General features: G+C 48.7%; 1 protein-coding gene across 1 annotated transcript in view; it reads right to left on the reverse strand.

Annotated features, from left to right (window-relative positions):
- Positions 1–70: 70 nt before the first annotated feature.
- WIPI1 (WD repeat domain, phosphoinositide interacting 1) overlaps positions 71–16,170 on the reverse strand; it is a 34,094-nt gene continuing 17,994 nt past the window's right edge. The window contains exons 5-13 of the mRNA XM_066236154.1: positions 10,561–10,658; positions 9,818–9,910; positions 9,078–9,148; positions 8,153–8,260; positions 5,448–5,612; positions 4,585–4,692; positions 3,831–3,949; positions 3,322–3,422; positions 71–586 (exon numbers count right to left, since the gene is read on the reverse strand). Of these exons, the coding sequence (XP_066092251.1) occupies positions 539–586; positions 3,322–3,422; positions 3,831–3,949; positions 4,585–4,692; positions 5,448–5,612; positions 8,153–8,260; positions 9,078–9,148; positions 9,818–9,910; positions 10,561–10,658 (911 nt within the window). The 3' untranslated portion in view covers positions 71–538. The remainder of the gene's footprint in view (positions 587–3,321; positions 3,423–3,830; positions 3,950–4,584; positions 4,693–5,447; positions 5,613–8,152; positions 8,261–9,077; positions 9,149–9,817; positions 9,911–10,560; positions 10,659–16,170) is intronic.

Here is a 16,170-nt window from a genome sequence, read left to right on the forward strand (position 1 = left end):
CTTCTAGAGATTTTAAGAGTTCTTCCTGCTTCCTAGAACCACGAAGAAATAAATTTTTAGAGCCTCAAAATGCATTGCCATGATTTTATTATTAGTGTCCTAAATGGGACTCGAAGGTAATAAGTGATTGATTCCAATCACTGCAAAAAATACTTTGCCAGGCTAAAATTCTAAGAAATACAATTCAAAGACATTTTCCTTTAAGTACATTTTTACACACTATACATTTTAAAAGGATGCCTTTTTTTTTAAATATAAAATTCCGGTTATAGACCAATATGGTTAGTTAGTATTGACATTATGGCTGTAATATATTTTAAATAGCAGGATGTATATACCGTGTCTCCCGTAACCACTGGCTGCCAGGGCCGGGGAGGGCTTGGTGAGAAGTGAACCATGTCCTGTGGCTTAAGTGGGCGGTGCCTGGGATTCCTGCCCCCCATTCTGCGCCCACAATTGCACGCCATTCTTCCACCTTCCTTGTTTCCTCCAAAACCACCTGACAGGGGGTGTCCTGATTTCTGAGGAGCGCGTCTCATCATGACTGCTTCGTTTTGCCCTTCTGACTTCCACGGCACAAGATTATCTACCGAAATCAAAACAGAATGGCCTTACTCTTTCCAGGAAGAGGCTGTTAAGCAGGCTGCATTATCAGCAGACGTGTGCCCATGCAGGGTGGGCAGGGGAGGCGGGGCACCCACACCACAGAGAATTCACCCATCTGAGTTAGGTGTAGACGAGTATGGCACAGTTTCAGACGTGTTGACTATGTATAAAATATGTGTGTGCGTATTTATGTGTATATGTGGATTTATTTTAAAGGCTCATCTTGTAAACAGAGACTGCTAACTCATTATTTAAAAGTCAGTCAATACCCCTCATCCCAGTCCCCTTACTCTTGTCACTGGAGTAAGACTAGTGTCAGAAACCAGGCAGACTTGTAAAGGTTGGCTTGCTACTGAGCCAACAGTTGCCCACCCTCCTGAATACTGCATCTTTCTAAGGGACCAGAAATGCTCAATTCTCTTTTCTTTCATTGTTCCAGGAATAAAGTAAATCCCAAGGAGATAAGAGTGATCATCTCCAGGGAAGTGTCAGTACTTTTTTTTCAAAGATCACCAGTGATGAGTCATACTCTTAAGCCCTCAAGAGACTATCCAGGCCAGCCCACATTCATGTCAATGGCAGAAGTGATTTTAACCCAGCAGAAACTCCGAGTCTTTCACAGTCCTGGAAGTGTTTAAGGAATGTGGGTTGAGGTGTGAATGCTGGACAAACACTTCTAATAGGCACAGAAGAATAAAGGCAGAGAGAGGAGGTTGTCTAGCATCTCCAGGTGAACATTATTGCCCTTAAGGATGTGACTGAGAGCTGGCCCACGTTGAGAGAACATCCCCGTAGCCCCCATGTCCGAGCCTTGTGCAGGGAGAGGGAGAGACCTGCCTGCTACTGTGTCAGGATCTTGTACTCGTAGCACGGCCCTCTCCTCACTGTCACCTGTGAGACAGCTCGAGGCCGAGCTGCGATCTGATGGCCCGGGACGCCGGCCACTGGCTCTGCACACAGGTTGCCCAGCGCTTGCTAGGGTCTGACAGCCGTTCTAGGGAACCTCATTCAGCAATCTCACCAGGAAGGGAGCAGGAAGCCTCCCTTGTATACAGATAAAAATCCCTGATGTCACTGAAACCGACTTTCAGTGACAGAGATAGGCCAACCCGCTCGCACCCAGCTTCCTAGCAGGGGTCAGGCAAACGGGCATCATCAGGACTAGTTCTTAAGAGCTGCCTTCTTTTTGTCCTTTAACTCCAAACAGATGCTCTACACGGGGTACCTATTATTTTACACAGGCTTTCTTTGGCAAGCGACACCCTCCTGAATGGCGACTTCTGAAGTGCCAGGATTCTGTAAATATAAGAGCTCGCAAGGTCTTCTCTGATTACAATTAAGACTGTAATGACCTTTTATAGCAGCCACAGACTTTTACCAAAATTACTGAGATGGGACCTAACAGTCACTTTTATCCTCAACTGCAGCTGACTTGCTCTGGTTCCTGTAAGATGCAACTTCGGATAAATATCCACCCACTTTGGGGTGACAGAAACGCCCTCACACCTAGCGAGGGCGTGAGAGCCCAAAGGCAAAACAACTGAACATCAGGAGGCAGCATGCCAACAGATGTTTTTGAACTTATAATTAGTATTTTGAAGAACCACTGCTTCCCTCCCCTAAAATATCAACTTTACTTGTTAACAATGTATTTGGCAACCTGCCTACTAAGAGCCAAAAGGTAAACCAAGCTGCAGTGCACAGTCTCTGTGGGACTCACAGAAACCTCCAGCCAGGCACCAGGGGCTCCACAACACTTTTTTTTTTTTTTTTTTAGCTGACTGCTTAGCAAGGCTGTCCTATGGATCTATGTAATCAAGGAGTCAGACCTGTACTCTATCCTTTTGCAAATGGATCATTAACTGGTAGAAAGTAATGATCAGGAGAAAACATTTCACACCAGGATCTAATGGGCACTGAAGCAATGCCCAGATGGCCATGTCTCTGCCTCCAGGAGGGTAACTGAGGTGTCTTTAAATGATTTCCAGTTGACTCTCTGGGCTCTTCTCTGACTGAATGAAGCTCACAAGAGGCGTCTATATGTTGCCCTAAATGGAAGCTTAAAGAATCAGAGAAGCTAAGGACCCACGGCAGCCACCCAGGGAGAGAACCTTTTGTTCAGACAGGGATGCTAGAAGCAGCCAAGCCCAGTGCCCAGCCATCCCTGGGGCCCTCGCTGCCGGAACAGCTAAAGCAGGGCGCTGGGAAACCGGGCGGGCACTGCCCAGGGGAGCTCTGCACACAGCCGTTAATTAGCCTGGGGCCTGCCGGATGGAACTGGAGCAGTGAGTGCAGGTCCAGCCCCGTTAGATTATCATCTGCAGTCCAGAGACGGCAGCACTCTGCAGAAGCACCCTTAGGAGCCGCGCGAGAATAAGAGTGTGCACAAGCACAAGTTCCTGCCCTACGAGCCGCCAAGATAGCGCTAAAGAAGCAAAGTCAAGGATTCCCGGCCCCGGGAGGTAGCGAGGAGGCCCTGCGGCTCCCTGGATTAGTATCTGGTCACTCCACTGCTGTCATGTTGAGCGTGACACCTAATGGCTAGTCTGTCAAAGTGGCAGCGCACAGCCCAGCCTACACGATGGCTTTCTGAGTAGGAGAGGATTAGTTGTTCTAGACTAGAAAACGGGGAAGTGCCTTTCCCCTTGCAGGAGGTGAAGGTTTCCCTCGAAGCATAGAGACTGAGACACTCTTTTAAGGATTCCTAATGCTCACAGGGGGAAATTCATTCTCATCATCAAGACACACTGGTCCCGTCGCAAACTCATGCTCAGGAATGACCTCTCCTCGGAGCGCCCCGCCGTCCTCAGAGTAACCTGGAAATCAAGAAGGAGGTGTGAGAGAAGCTGCCAGGTCCCTTCCTGTGCCGTGACTGGGACCGGGACAGGACCTCAGAGAGAGGGAGAACCCAGGGAAAGCTCGGAGGCCGCTTGGCCTCTCGGGTGAGTCGGATCCCCAGCGCTGGCGGTCGCTCCGCCTCTGGGGGGCCAGCGGGCTGCTCCCACCTCCCACCCAGGCACCTCAGGCTGTGCCCCAGTCTGCAAATTCTCCGAGGCCAAGGGCAAGTCGTTAGGGAAGTGGGCGTGGGGAGTGGTGCCCGGCAGGTTCAGAGGCACTGCCCATGGCCTCTACCCACGTCAGGTCAGGGGGAATGCTCCCTCCACAGGTGACAGTGAAGGAGAGAGGAGGGGTGCTGCTGGACATGTCCCCCCACTTCCGCTCACCTGGCACCGTGGAGGCGGAAGACGTGCTTGGTCTGGCTACCGTTGCTGCATAAGACTGAGGTAATGAAGGTCTGAGGTCATTTTCTTTATTCTCTTCAGCTGTTCCTGAGCCAAGCAGCCTGATTGCAGCAGGTAAGAGGGAAAAGAACAGAGATCGTCACATATCCAGGACATGCCGAGGGGAGAGCACTGGGGAGCTCAGGCTTGGCCACTTAAGTTTTAGGGACAAACCTTTCAGCACCCCACTGGGTCAGAGGGAGCTGGGTGACCTCACTCGCGCAACTTTTTCTCATGTTTAGTAAAGGAAGGTTGGCCCTGTGCTTTTCACAGTGCACTCAGGCGAGGACTCGGAGCCAGGCTGGAAAGGGGGGCTACATGCGTGTGGGGCAGCGGCGGCTCCCAGGGTCCTGGCCACGGTAGGAGGAGGGCCTCCGCTGCCTGGTCATGGAAGTCGAGAGCTTTCAGTTCAATCTGGTAAATGTGTGTGCGCACCCATCATGGACGAGAAGGAGGCCAAGCAGGGAGACACTTTGTTTAGGGTGTTATTCACCCTGGCACTTTGCCAGCAGCGTAGAGCCTGTTGAGGGTGCTGGACTTGGGGCCTAGCACAAAGCAGGGACCGCCCAGAGCCTGGCCACCAAGAGTGCCGAGGAAGAAGAAAGAAAAGCAAGAGCTCGTCATGGTTCTTGGCCAAGTGACCCCTCTATACCACCGGCTCTTCAGAGGCCATCTTTTTGAAAACTAGTAACTTCACCTGTGAGTCTTGATTAAGACACAGTCTCCTCCGTCCTGAGGGTCCAAATTGTAGATGTAGAGGTGTCCATCGGAGGATGCTACTAACAGCCGTGGCAATTTCTGGATCCTAAGAGCCAAGGGAGACATGTGCCATGATTACCAAAGACACAGGTCACGAACCAGCTTCCAATGACAGAGCCTCGCTCAACCTGACCATCACCCCATCTGCCTCATATGCCCCCTTCGCCCACTGACCCCAGTGTCTGGGCTTCTGGCTCTTCCTTTGTATTCTGACCTCGTGACCTACCCTGAGGATTAATCCTTGTCTCCAAAAATAATCGTGTGGGAAGGACGAAAATGACATGTGCACCTGTACACAGTGACTCCACGAAAAGCTCTTGCCAACAAAAACGTGAGCTTACCTGAGGGGGATGCCGTCTCTCTTACCTCTGCCGTTAACAGAGACAGAAAGGGGGGAAAAATTGGAAAACTGGCTCACCATCTTTGCTGGCTAGTGTTGCGAAATCTTTTAAATGTTTAACTCCTTTAAATGTCTTAGAGAAAACGTCTGTCGACCCCATGGCTAAGTGAACCCACAGTGGAATGGGAGCCTTTGAACATAATTAGGTAAAACCAGAATCATTTGCAAGCTGTGTCCATCGCCTGAAGGTGGGATTCCCCATGCCAGCTGCCCCCCAAGAAAACACAGAACTAGAGAGGAGCAGCTGGCAGGAGACCACAGGGTTTTCACTTCGCTCACCCTTCCTCTTGGCCATCTTCTTCCTCCCTCCCTCCCTCCCTCCCTTTCCACATGTTTAGGGAGTTTGTGCTCTGGGGAAATATATTTGTAACTGTGTTGAGACCTAGTGGTGCCGTACGTACGTGGCAAGGGTGCAGATATTCCTCTGTCCAGAGAAATTCAAACGCCCGGTGGCAAAGGCCCGGTCCTGATTCATCATGTCTGACACCTGGGCGGGGAGGTAGTTGGAAGCAGCCATGAACATCTTCCCCACGTAGCCACTCCAGGTCGACGGCTCTTCGGGGCGACTGGGGGAGCGAGGCACAGGCGAGGGTGAGACAGCCGCGGGCACCAGCGCCCACCACTCGTGCCCACACCAGACGCTACGAGCTGCCCCTGCTGCCAGGGGAGGAGGCTGTGCCCAGCATCATGTTCTGCCCACCTAGAACAACTCAGGACACGTTTTTGGCCGCTGCCGGAAGGGCAGCAGGGCCTGCTTGTCCTTCAGAGACCCACTGTAAAGCTCTTGACAGGGTTTTTATGTTACCACTGTCCTGCGTTAAAAAGGGTGTATCTGATGATTAGTCTGATTTCTAGATTTGTGAAAGGGAGCTGGGGTAGGGAGTGAGATGCAATCGCTATCGAGAATCTGTAAAGGAAGCTCAGCCTGTCTGGCACTTGGGGAAGAACAGACTGATCTTGGCACAAAGGCCTCCATGCCAGACTGAGTGGGAAGCCCGCCTCCGGGCAGGATGCTTGGGCAGCATTTGCTCACAGCCCTGGAGCCCTCCAGCACCCGCGTTCATAGCAGTGGAGATCATTCAGAGGGACCTGGTACGCCCTGCAGTCCTCCAGTGTCGCCCCAGGGCCTCCACCAAGGGCGACCGCCCTGCTGGTGAGAGATGTGAGTGTGAATGGGGACACACATATCTGCCTGTGCCCCGAACAGTGAGCAGCGCATAACGGAGTGGGGTGGCCACCCCTGCTGAGAGTTTGCTGGCCTGCAGGTTCCCGGCAGGAACACAGACCACGGCTCAGAAGCTCTGGGGCTGGTTTCTCACTGTTCCCACCTGGCTGGCTGGATTCTGGACAAACCTCCTGGCCGCCATGATCTCATCTGAAAGTGACAGACCCTTCCAGGCGTCCTGCTCTCAGTCTGTGCTTTTCCACATCGTGAAACGTCCCTTGGGCGGAGCCCCCAGACACACACACACACACACACACACACACACACACACACACACACCCCACCCCACAGAGGCTGGCTATTGCAGCACGCTGACGGCGGGAAGGTAGTTTCCCGTGAAAGTTCTACCATAGGATGAGGAGAATTTCTTTCAATCGCAGAAGATGGGTTTCTCTTGGGACAACTGAAATCCGGCACAGGACTATGTCCTTGGGGACACTTATTCGAGACGTTTCAGAGTTTCCACTCAGATGCCCTGAAAGCCTGGCGGGGGTGGAAACTGGATCTGGAGACAGTACAGCTTCGAGCAAGACACTGAATGTCTCTGAACCCATTTCCTCGGTTATGAAACTCCCCCCTCCCCCGCCTGCCTTCTAGGAATATTGAGGGGACCCAGGGAAGAAATGGGTGAAGACGCTCTGTAAACCGTGAAATGCCCCATCAACATACGCGAACTCCACCACCTGCTTTGAGTGTAGCTCAGCTACTAACACTAACATTTCATGTTTCAATTTCCTAAAAGGACACTAAAGAGAAGTGTCAGGAGACACGAGGTGTCTGAAGTCCCCTGAGGAAGGCGTGAGCCATCTACTGTGCCACCAGAGGCAGGATCTTGGCCTTGTGAGGGGGCTGGGCAAGAGGACACTGCCCCAGACCACAGCTGGGGGGGAGGGGAATACGTCACGGCTTTACTGCTGCTGAGTGCACAGTGTTTCCAGGGGAGGACACGGCACGCTCACGGCCTGCGCTTAGCACTGTACTTTCATGCTCACATGCTATTGCAGGCCAAATTTCTAGAATGACCCCGAGATTCCATGCCCTGGTCCCCAGACTGTGACGGTCATGAGCTAGCAGTGACTGTTGCAATGTGGCCCAGCTGACTGTAGATAGGGAGATTATCCAGGTGGGATTGATCTAATCACACGAGCGCTTAAAAGCAGAGAGCTTTCTCTGACTGCAGGCAGAGCAGGAAGGCAGAAGAAGTTGGAGAAATTCACAGCACAGGAAGGAGTCGACCTGAGTAGGTTTGGAAGAGGACTTCACACTCCAGATGCAAATGCAGCCACGAACACAGGGATTCTCCACCATCCTGGACTACTGCCCTACAGAATGGTAAATTAATGTGCCTTGGCCGTGGTAAGCCATTCCTTTTGTGGTAACCTGTTACAGAAATGAATGGAAACAAACACACATGGTCCTGGCTGCAATCTAAGACATGCTTTCTCCTGCCAACCTCAGCCACTCCTGCCAGTCACACACATGGGCACTGACAGTGTTTGCCTAGCACTCCATGGCGGGTGACAGCAGTGATTATATTATTATTTTTACAGATACACTGGCTAATACTTATTAGTGTTTACTGTGTGTCAGGCACTATACTAAATGCAAGCCCAAGATGTGTAGACAATCTGTACCAAGTCCACAAAGATCCAATTAGCTGCCCTAGGTTGCGTCCCCCTGAACTTTGTGCCTGTGGGCATTATACCACCAAGGCTTTGCTAACACACACTCACACTCCAGTGAAGACCCAGCAAGCACGGCCACGCTGGCAGCTTTCAGAAAGAGATGAAACCGCTTCTGCGAGCCGTGGCCACCACAGAGAATAACCAGGGCCTGATTCCTCTCGTCGAAGGACCGTTTCACACTGGGCACCGTACTTACCTGTTGGCGAGGTGTTCCAGCTTGAAGATGTGCACTGTCTCAGTGTTGCTAGAGGCACAGAGGAACTGGGAGTCCATACTGAAGACCAGGGAGCTGATCGTCACGTACCTAGGAAACAGAGCAACATATGGGCCGGTGAGCCAGAAACACTGAGGGTTACTGCATGAGCTCAAAAACCAGCTTTATAAAGAAGTGCATGTGCCCCGAAGAGTCTAGCTATGCTAACCTTCCTTCAACACTGTGCCATTCATTAGAAACTGATGTTGCAAAGACTCATAAAGGGCCATGGTCTCAGGCAAGAAAAAACAGACATTGCTCCTTGCCGTCATCTTGCGAGTTTGCAGCGGCTCTGTGCACCAGTCCAGCTGCAGACCTGACAGCCAGCAGGACCCCTGGCCATTGCATGCTTTATCTCCACGACAGGAATCAGAAGTGACTTTTAGGCTATGACTCCCTTGCTCTCTCATTTCTCCTTTGCTGGCCACCATCCATCTCAGAAAAGGACTCTCGTAGCTAAACTAGGTTAAAAGGGCATCTTCGCTCTCAGGTGGACTAAGCAGGAAGAGGGACTCTAGGTCAGTTATTGAGAAGACACAGTCAAAGAGGAGGGCACAGAGCACCCCTGGCCTCTCCCTAGACCAGCGGTCGGCAAACTCATTAGTCAGCAGAGCCAAATATCAACAGTACAACGATTGGAATTTCTTTTGAGAGTCAAAATTTTTAAACTTAAACTATATATAGGCAGGCACATTCCTTATTGAGGTAGTGCCCGCACGTGGTATTTTGTGGAAGAGCCACACTCAAGGGGCCAAAGAGCCGCATGTGGCTCGTGAGCCACGGTTTGCCAACCATGCCCTGCGGTCGCCAGCCGTCCACGGCAGAGCCTCTGTGGGTGCTTTAAATGGTTTGTACAGTGAACACACACCTTTTCATTCCTCTCCGAAACTCATAGAGCTTTTGTCCTTCAGGTACAGAGAACACCCGGATGACCGTGCCCTGGAAGAGAAAGCAGTGGGCATTTCAGACCGTTAATGGCTTCCCACAGACATGACCCTTAGGAAGGACCTGGATTGATCAGCTCTGAGCACCTGTCTCTGAAGAGGCAGCCAGAGTGTGGGGCACAGAGGCTTTCTGGTGTGTACACTGAACGTCTGAGCAATCCCAGATCGCACTGGTCCCCCTCGTCCCTCCCACCCTAGCCTGAGGCCCGGAGCGTGTTTGCTCACACGGCTCTGGCTTCCCACAACAGTCGATCTCTGTCTGTCAAAACAGACCTGTTTTTCATGGCATTTGACAATTCAGCTGTGTCGCATTCCCTGATCATCCCACTCAGATTGATTTCTCCTGCTACCTAGCAAAGCATTTTGTTCACACCAATTAATGAAAGGCAGCATCTGCCTGTATGTACAACAGTGGGCAAACACATTTCTCAACAGGACGCCAAGTGTTTGTGCAGTGTCCTGCATCTTGCCTAGCACAGGCCTCTGGTCTACTGAATTAACAAATGCATCAGTCTACCACAACATGCCAGAAATCCTTAGCCAGTGAATGCTGAGCGGCCTGGAGACCAGTCTGTCCTCATGGCATCAGACTCATCCCAGAGGCTCGCCACCCAGCAGAGCCCCGGCAGGAGGCGAGCCCCACGAGGATGTACAGTGCACTCACTTTCTCAGAAGCACTCGCCAGCTTGGAGCCTGAGGCGTTGAAGGCGATGGCGGCCAGCGTCCCCTCATGGGCAGCAATAGTGCAGACTGTTTTCTGTTGGTGAAAAGGAAAAACGGATATTGATGGCTGGAGAGAGAAGATGAATGTCAGCTCCTCTCCTTCATCTTTTCTTCTGAGACACTGGCCCCCTCAGCCAGGTTCTGTCTCTCTCTTTCCAGCAGACCTTTTACATATAAGTTGTACATCATTTTCCGGTGTACCCCAACTGCTCCGGGGCCACTCTGCTTCTGTCCCTCTCCCTACAATCAGGAAGATGGACAATGAACTGCACCTGATGCGGAAGTGATGTTGTAGCTGTGGGCCCCCCTCGTGTGCCTCTTGGGGGTGGGGGACTTTCTAGAGCAATTCTACCCTCTCTGTGCGGACAGGAAATATGAGAGAGGTGCACACTGTCGTAGGTTGTCCACACTGCTGCATGACACCTTCAGGCTGACAATGGGCCACCAGCTGGCACACAGTTTCCATGACGCTGCAGATGTCTTTCTGGCTATGTTGACTGATGGGATATATGCAAATATTATCACCTTCTCCTCCACACTCAACTGCTGTGGCCAGAACAAACTCCCCTGGTGTTGCTTCTGCCTCTGCACCTCATCCCACTGCGACAGAGTCTGCTTACTGCCTGCCCCTGACCGCAGAGCCAAGCAGGTGAGCTGGGTTAGCCCCGGACACTGTCAACTCACCAGGGAGTGTCCATCGTAAAGCACAATCTCGCCTGTAGTCGGGCTTCCAGGATAGGCCACATAAGAATTGGAATGGTTGATAGACAGGGCACACAGACCTAGCAGAGAATAAACAGCAGGTGAAAAGCTCATGCCCAGAGAGAGAACTTACCTGGAAAGGGCACCTGAAACCAATGCGCCTACTGCGCCACCTACTGGTGAGGGGAGGAACGGCTTTGCAGACCTTGATTTCTGGTTGATGATTCTTATCTAATCCACTACAATAAATTCACAGGGGAAGACCCCCTGTTTGACACTGGCCATGTCATCTCCCCAGCTAAGCAATGAGGATTTAGAATATTTAAAATGCTCCTCTCCACATTTTACCCCAGGGCTACGAAACCACATGGGCTTCTGTTTGGATTCTAGTACCCTGTATACAGGCCTACAAGAGGATTTACTCATAACTGATGTAAGACTTCCTACTGTGTAAGGGCAGAATGTGCTAGCCTTTCTGCAGGTGATTAAATGCAGTTGGCCAGTCATTTCAAGTTGGAAAATGGGAAGTGATGAGGGAAAGGACTTATTTGGAAATTGCTCATTCGGAGCCAAATGTCCGGTCTTGATAAGGGAAATGGACGCCCCCACTGGTGAAACTTTATTTGAGGACTGCACCCGTGGTTAAGATGGCGTGTCCGCCAATGAAACAAAGAAAGGACGTTTTGGACTGAAGACATTTTGACAATATTCTGGAAGAGTAAACTGCCCATCAAACCATTTACTCCGCATAAGCCATTTTTATTTACAAGGGTATTCAAGGTGTGTGTGTGTGTGGGGGGTCTTAATAGCATTTTTTTTACTTCAAATAATTGTTCATTTTTCTATTACAGTTGATTCTAATAGCGTATAAGTGAAGGATTTTTTTACAATGGTTTAGGTTAATAGAAGTGTAGATGATAGACGTTCATTCAAAAGCATTACCGGAGTAGGAACTTCGAGACTAGGCAAGAGATGCATCCTTTTGAATAAAAAGGGTAACTGACATCTTTGTTACAAGTTCCTAGGTTAATGAGTTTCTTTTAAAAGTATAAGAAAAATTTTAGGTCAGGCTCCAATGTACCCTACCTAACCTGCTAGGGGGAAGAATGGAGGAAAAAATAACCAGATGTGGAGAACTGGAACCAAGGTCCTACTTCCTGCCCCTGTTTTGCTGAGGTCACAGCCAGGACTGGGATCTTATCACCTGCCACACAGAACTATGGGAGGAATGTGACTGAGCCTGGCATCCTTACCTGCATGCTCTGGCTCCCTGCAACCCCCTTCCTTGCCTGTACAAGGTCACTCTTGGCCCCGGCCTTATAAGAGATCGCTCATACCTTCCCAGGTTTTGCTCTGGAAACCCAGTTCCCCTTCTCTGCTGGGTTCTTTGCAATCCAAAATGCAATTTCAAGACAACCTAGCCCAGCAGAAGGAACTCAGGTCTTGTGGAGCTGGGGGTGGGGGTGGGGAAGATAATCAGGACGTCAGGCTGGCTTGCATGTGAGTCCCATGGAGGTGGTTAGCAGAAGCAGGTTAGGATTGAATGGTAGCCATGGGACTTGGGTACCCAAACCCAAGAGTTCTTATAAATATGCAGCCGCTAAGTACAGAAGGTTTCTGAGCACATATGTTTTAAAAAAGCAGTTAATCAAAACCACAGTGAAATACCACTTCACACTCACTAGGATGGCTATTATCAAAAAAGACAAATTAATCAGAACACTCATATACTGCTGCTGGGAATGCAACATGGGGTAGTGTTGTGGAAATTGTGGAAAACAGCACGGCAGTTCCACAAAAGGTTAAATGTGTTTCAAATTCTACTCCTAGGTATATGTCCAAGAGAAGTTAAAACATACAGTCTCATAAAAACTTGTATTATAAATGTTCATAGCAATATTATTTATCATAGTCAAAAAGTAGAAACAACCCAAATGTCTGTCAACTGATGAATGGATAGATAAAATGTGGTATACTCTTACAGTGAAATATTATTAGAGGTCCCGGCTGGTTGGCTCAGCAGTAGAGTGTTGGCCCACGTGTGGAAGTCCTGGGTTCAATTCCAGGTCAGGGCATACAAGAGAAGTGACCATCTGTTTCTCTACCCCTCCCCCTCTCCCTTCTCTCTCTCTCTCTCTCTCTCTTTCAACCATGGCATGGTTTGAGCAAGTTGACCCCAGGTGCTGAGGATGGCTCCACGGCCTCGCCCCAGGTGCTAAAATAGCTTGATTGCTGAGCAACGGAACAGTGGCCCCAGAGAGGCACAGCTTCTCCCAGTAAGGGGCTTGCCAAGTGGATCCTGGTCAGGGCGTGTGCAGGAGTCTGTCTGTCTGCTTCCCTGCCTTCCACTTAATACACACACACACACACACACACACACACACACACACAAATAGATAATAAAGAGAAATGAAGTGCTGATATATAATCCCCTATGGGTGAACACTGAAAATATTATGCTGAGTGAAAGAAGCCTGTCATAAAAGACTGTATGTTGTATAATTCCACTAATATGAAATGTCCAGAACAGATAAATATAGAAAGACAGAAAGTAGAGTAGGTTGCCTAGGTCTGGAGGTACAGGGGATGATGGCTAAGAGGTATGGGGGTTTTTTTTTGGGGGGGAAGGGTGACAAAATGTTCTAAAACTGATTACGGTGGTAGTCACACAACTATTTGAATATATTGAAAGCTATATTGTATTATGTACTTTAAATGGGTGAATCATATGGGGTGTCAATTGTATTTTAATAAAGCTGTTAGAAAAAAAATAGGCAGTGTTTAAAAATGTCTATCAGGCAGAGCAGGCTGAGGATAGGAGTTCAAGACCCAGGTCTGCCATTTACAATGTAACTCCAGCTGAGCTATTTTGTGGCCCTTTCAGGCCTAACTCCTGTCCATGAAATGAGGGGACTCTGGTAATCTAGGGTTCTTTCCAGCTTTCTTTCTTTCTTTCCTCTTTTTTTTCCCCTTTTTTTAAGAAATGGATGAGAGGTAAGAACACACCTATTTATTCTAGTATGCGCCCTGACCAGGGATCAAACTGGCAACCTCTACGCATCAGTACAATGCTCTAACCAAAGGAGCCATCAGCCAGGGTGGGTTCTTTTCAGCTTCCACATTCCACAATTACTTCCTCCATCTGAAATATCAGTAGGGCCCATCCTTGTGGCAGGGAATGTTAGGTGGTCTTGGAGCAGAAGGTTTGGACAAATACTTCCAGTTGCCCTTCAGAGGTTAGTTGTTTTTTAAATTGAAGTATAATTGACATATGACACGTTAGTTTCATGTGTGTAACGCAATGATTCAATATTTGTATATATTGCAAAATGAGCATCCCAGATGAGTTTAGTAAACATCTATCACCACAGTTATAATATTTTTCTTGTGAGCAGAACTTTTAAGATCTAATCTCTTAGCAACTTTCGTTTACATAACAGTATTATTTATAATCACCATGCGGAATATTACATTCCCAAGACATATTTATTTTGTAACTGGGAGTCTGTACCTTTGACTCCATCCATTTAAACCCCCCCCCCCCCCCACACACACACACATACACACACTTCTCTCCTCTGGTAACCACTAATCTGTTCTTTGTATCTATTAACTCATTTTTTAAATTTCACATATTAGAGATGGTATAGTATTTGTGATATTTGTCCTTCTTTGACTTATTTCACGTAGCATAATGCCCTCAAGGTCCATCCATGTTGTCACAATGGTAAGATGTCATTCTTTTTATGGCTGAATATATTCCATTCAACCTACATACCACATTTTCTTTATAAATTCACCCCTCGTCAGACACTTAGGTTGTTTCCATATCTTGACTATTGTTAATAGTGTTGTAATGAACATTGAAGTGCTGCTGTCTCTCTGGGAGGGTGAGTTCCTTTTCTTAGGAAATATTCCAGAGGTGGAATAGCTGGATCGTATGGTAGTTCTAGTTTTAGTTTTTATGAGGAACCTCCCTACTGTCTTCCATAATGGCTGCACCAACTTAGATTCTCATCAACAATGCACAAGGGTTCCCTTTTCTCCGCATCCTCAGCTAACATGGAACTTTCTGTAACACCTATTGGAGATGACGCTTGATGACAAGAAAGGGACAAAGGATAATGGCTAGGGTAGGTGTACTCTGACACATGACCACTTATTGGATGGCTTCAACTCTGGCACCTTTGCCAACCTGGCTGCATTTAGCCAAGGGGCCCTGCACACCAAAGGTCCCCAGAAATGCTTAACTTGAGGTCCTCTGGTTTCCTAGAGTCCAATTCTTCAGATAAATCCAACCAGCTATCAGAATGCATCTTCTTCTTCTTTTTTTTTTTTTTTAGCGAGAGACAGATAGGGACAGACAAACAGGAAGGGAGATGAGAAGCATCAATTCTTTATGGCTCCTTCATTGTTCATTGATTGCTTTTTTTTTTTTTTTTACAGAGACAGAGAGAGTCAGAGAGAGGGATAGACAGGGATAGACAGACAGGAACGAAGAGAGATAAGAAGCATCAATCATCAGTTTTTCGTTGCAACACCTTAGTTGTTCATTGATTGCTTTTTCATATGTGCCTTGACCGCGGGCCTTCAGCAGACTGAGTAACTCCTTGCTCAAGCCAGCAACCTTGGGTCCAAGCTGGTGAGCTTTTTGCTCAAGCCAGATGAGCCCACGCTCAAGCTGGCGACCTCGGTGTCTCAAACCTGGGTCCTTCCGCATCCCAGTCCGATGCTCTATCCACTGTGCCACCGCCTGGTCAGGCGCTTTCTCATATGTGCCTTGATTGGGGAGCTACAGTAGAGTGAGTGACCCCTTGTTCAACCTAGCAACCTTGGGCTCATGCCAGTGACCTTGGGCTTCAAGCCAGTGACCTTTGGACTCAAGCCAGTGACCGTGGGGTCATGTCTATGATCCCACACTCAAGCCAGTGACATCGCGCTCAAGCTGGTGAGCCTGTGCTCAAGCTGGAGACCTTGGGGTTTCGAACCTGGGTCCTCTGCATCCCAGTCTGATGCTCTATCCACTTCACCATCACCTGGTCAGGCTCAGAATGCATCTTTATTTCTTGTGAAGCATGGCCGTCACAGATGCCACACAAAGCCTTTGAGGGAAGGAAATGAGCTTTTTCTCTGATATTATTTTATCATAGAATAGTGATCATGTAAAACATTTGCAGAGTCCAGAAAATAATGGAGAAAGAGAAAAAAAGAATCATCCATCCTTCTAAAACCCAGAGGTTTTTCACTATTCTCAATAGCAGAGCATAGGAATTAGGTTCTGATGTGGCTTTTGGACTTGGAGGCTTGACACACATTTTCGTAAATCACTGTCAACTGTCACTTCAGTGGAATTGTTCGGCTGTAATTCTTCTACAGCTGGAAAAGAAGGACCTGCTATCAGTTCAGGGACCAATGGCATCATGAGCTCGATGAGAGGGAAGTCCTTTAATTCTAAGTCATTGTCATCTTTGTATTCAGAGGATGACATGTCAAACTTAAGGCAAGTTAATGGTGATTTATTACAGTTCCCTCTGGGCAGATCCATGGCTTGGAATATGCTTTCCAATTTTCAAAAATAGAAAGGAATCTCTG

Source organism: Saccopteryx bilineata, chromosome 6, assembly GCF_036850765.1.
Source record: "Saccopteryx bilineata isolate mSacBil1 chromosome 6, mSacBil1_pri_phased_curated, whole genome shotgun sequence".
NCBI classification, from domain to species: domain Eukaryota; kingdom Metazoa; phylum Chordata; class Mammalia; order Chiroptera; family Emballonuridae; genus Saccopteryx; species Saccopteryx bilineata.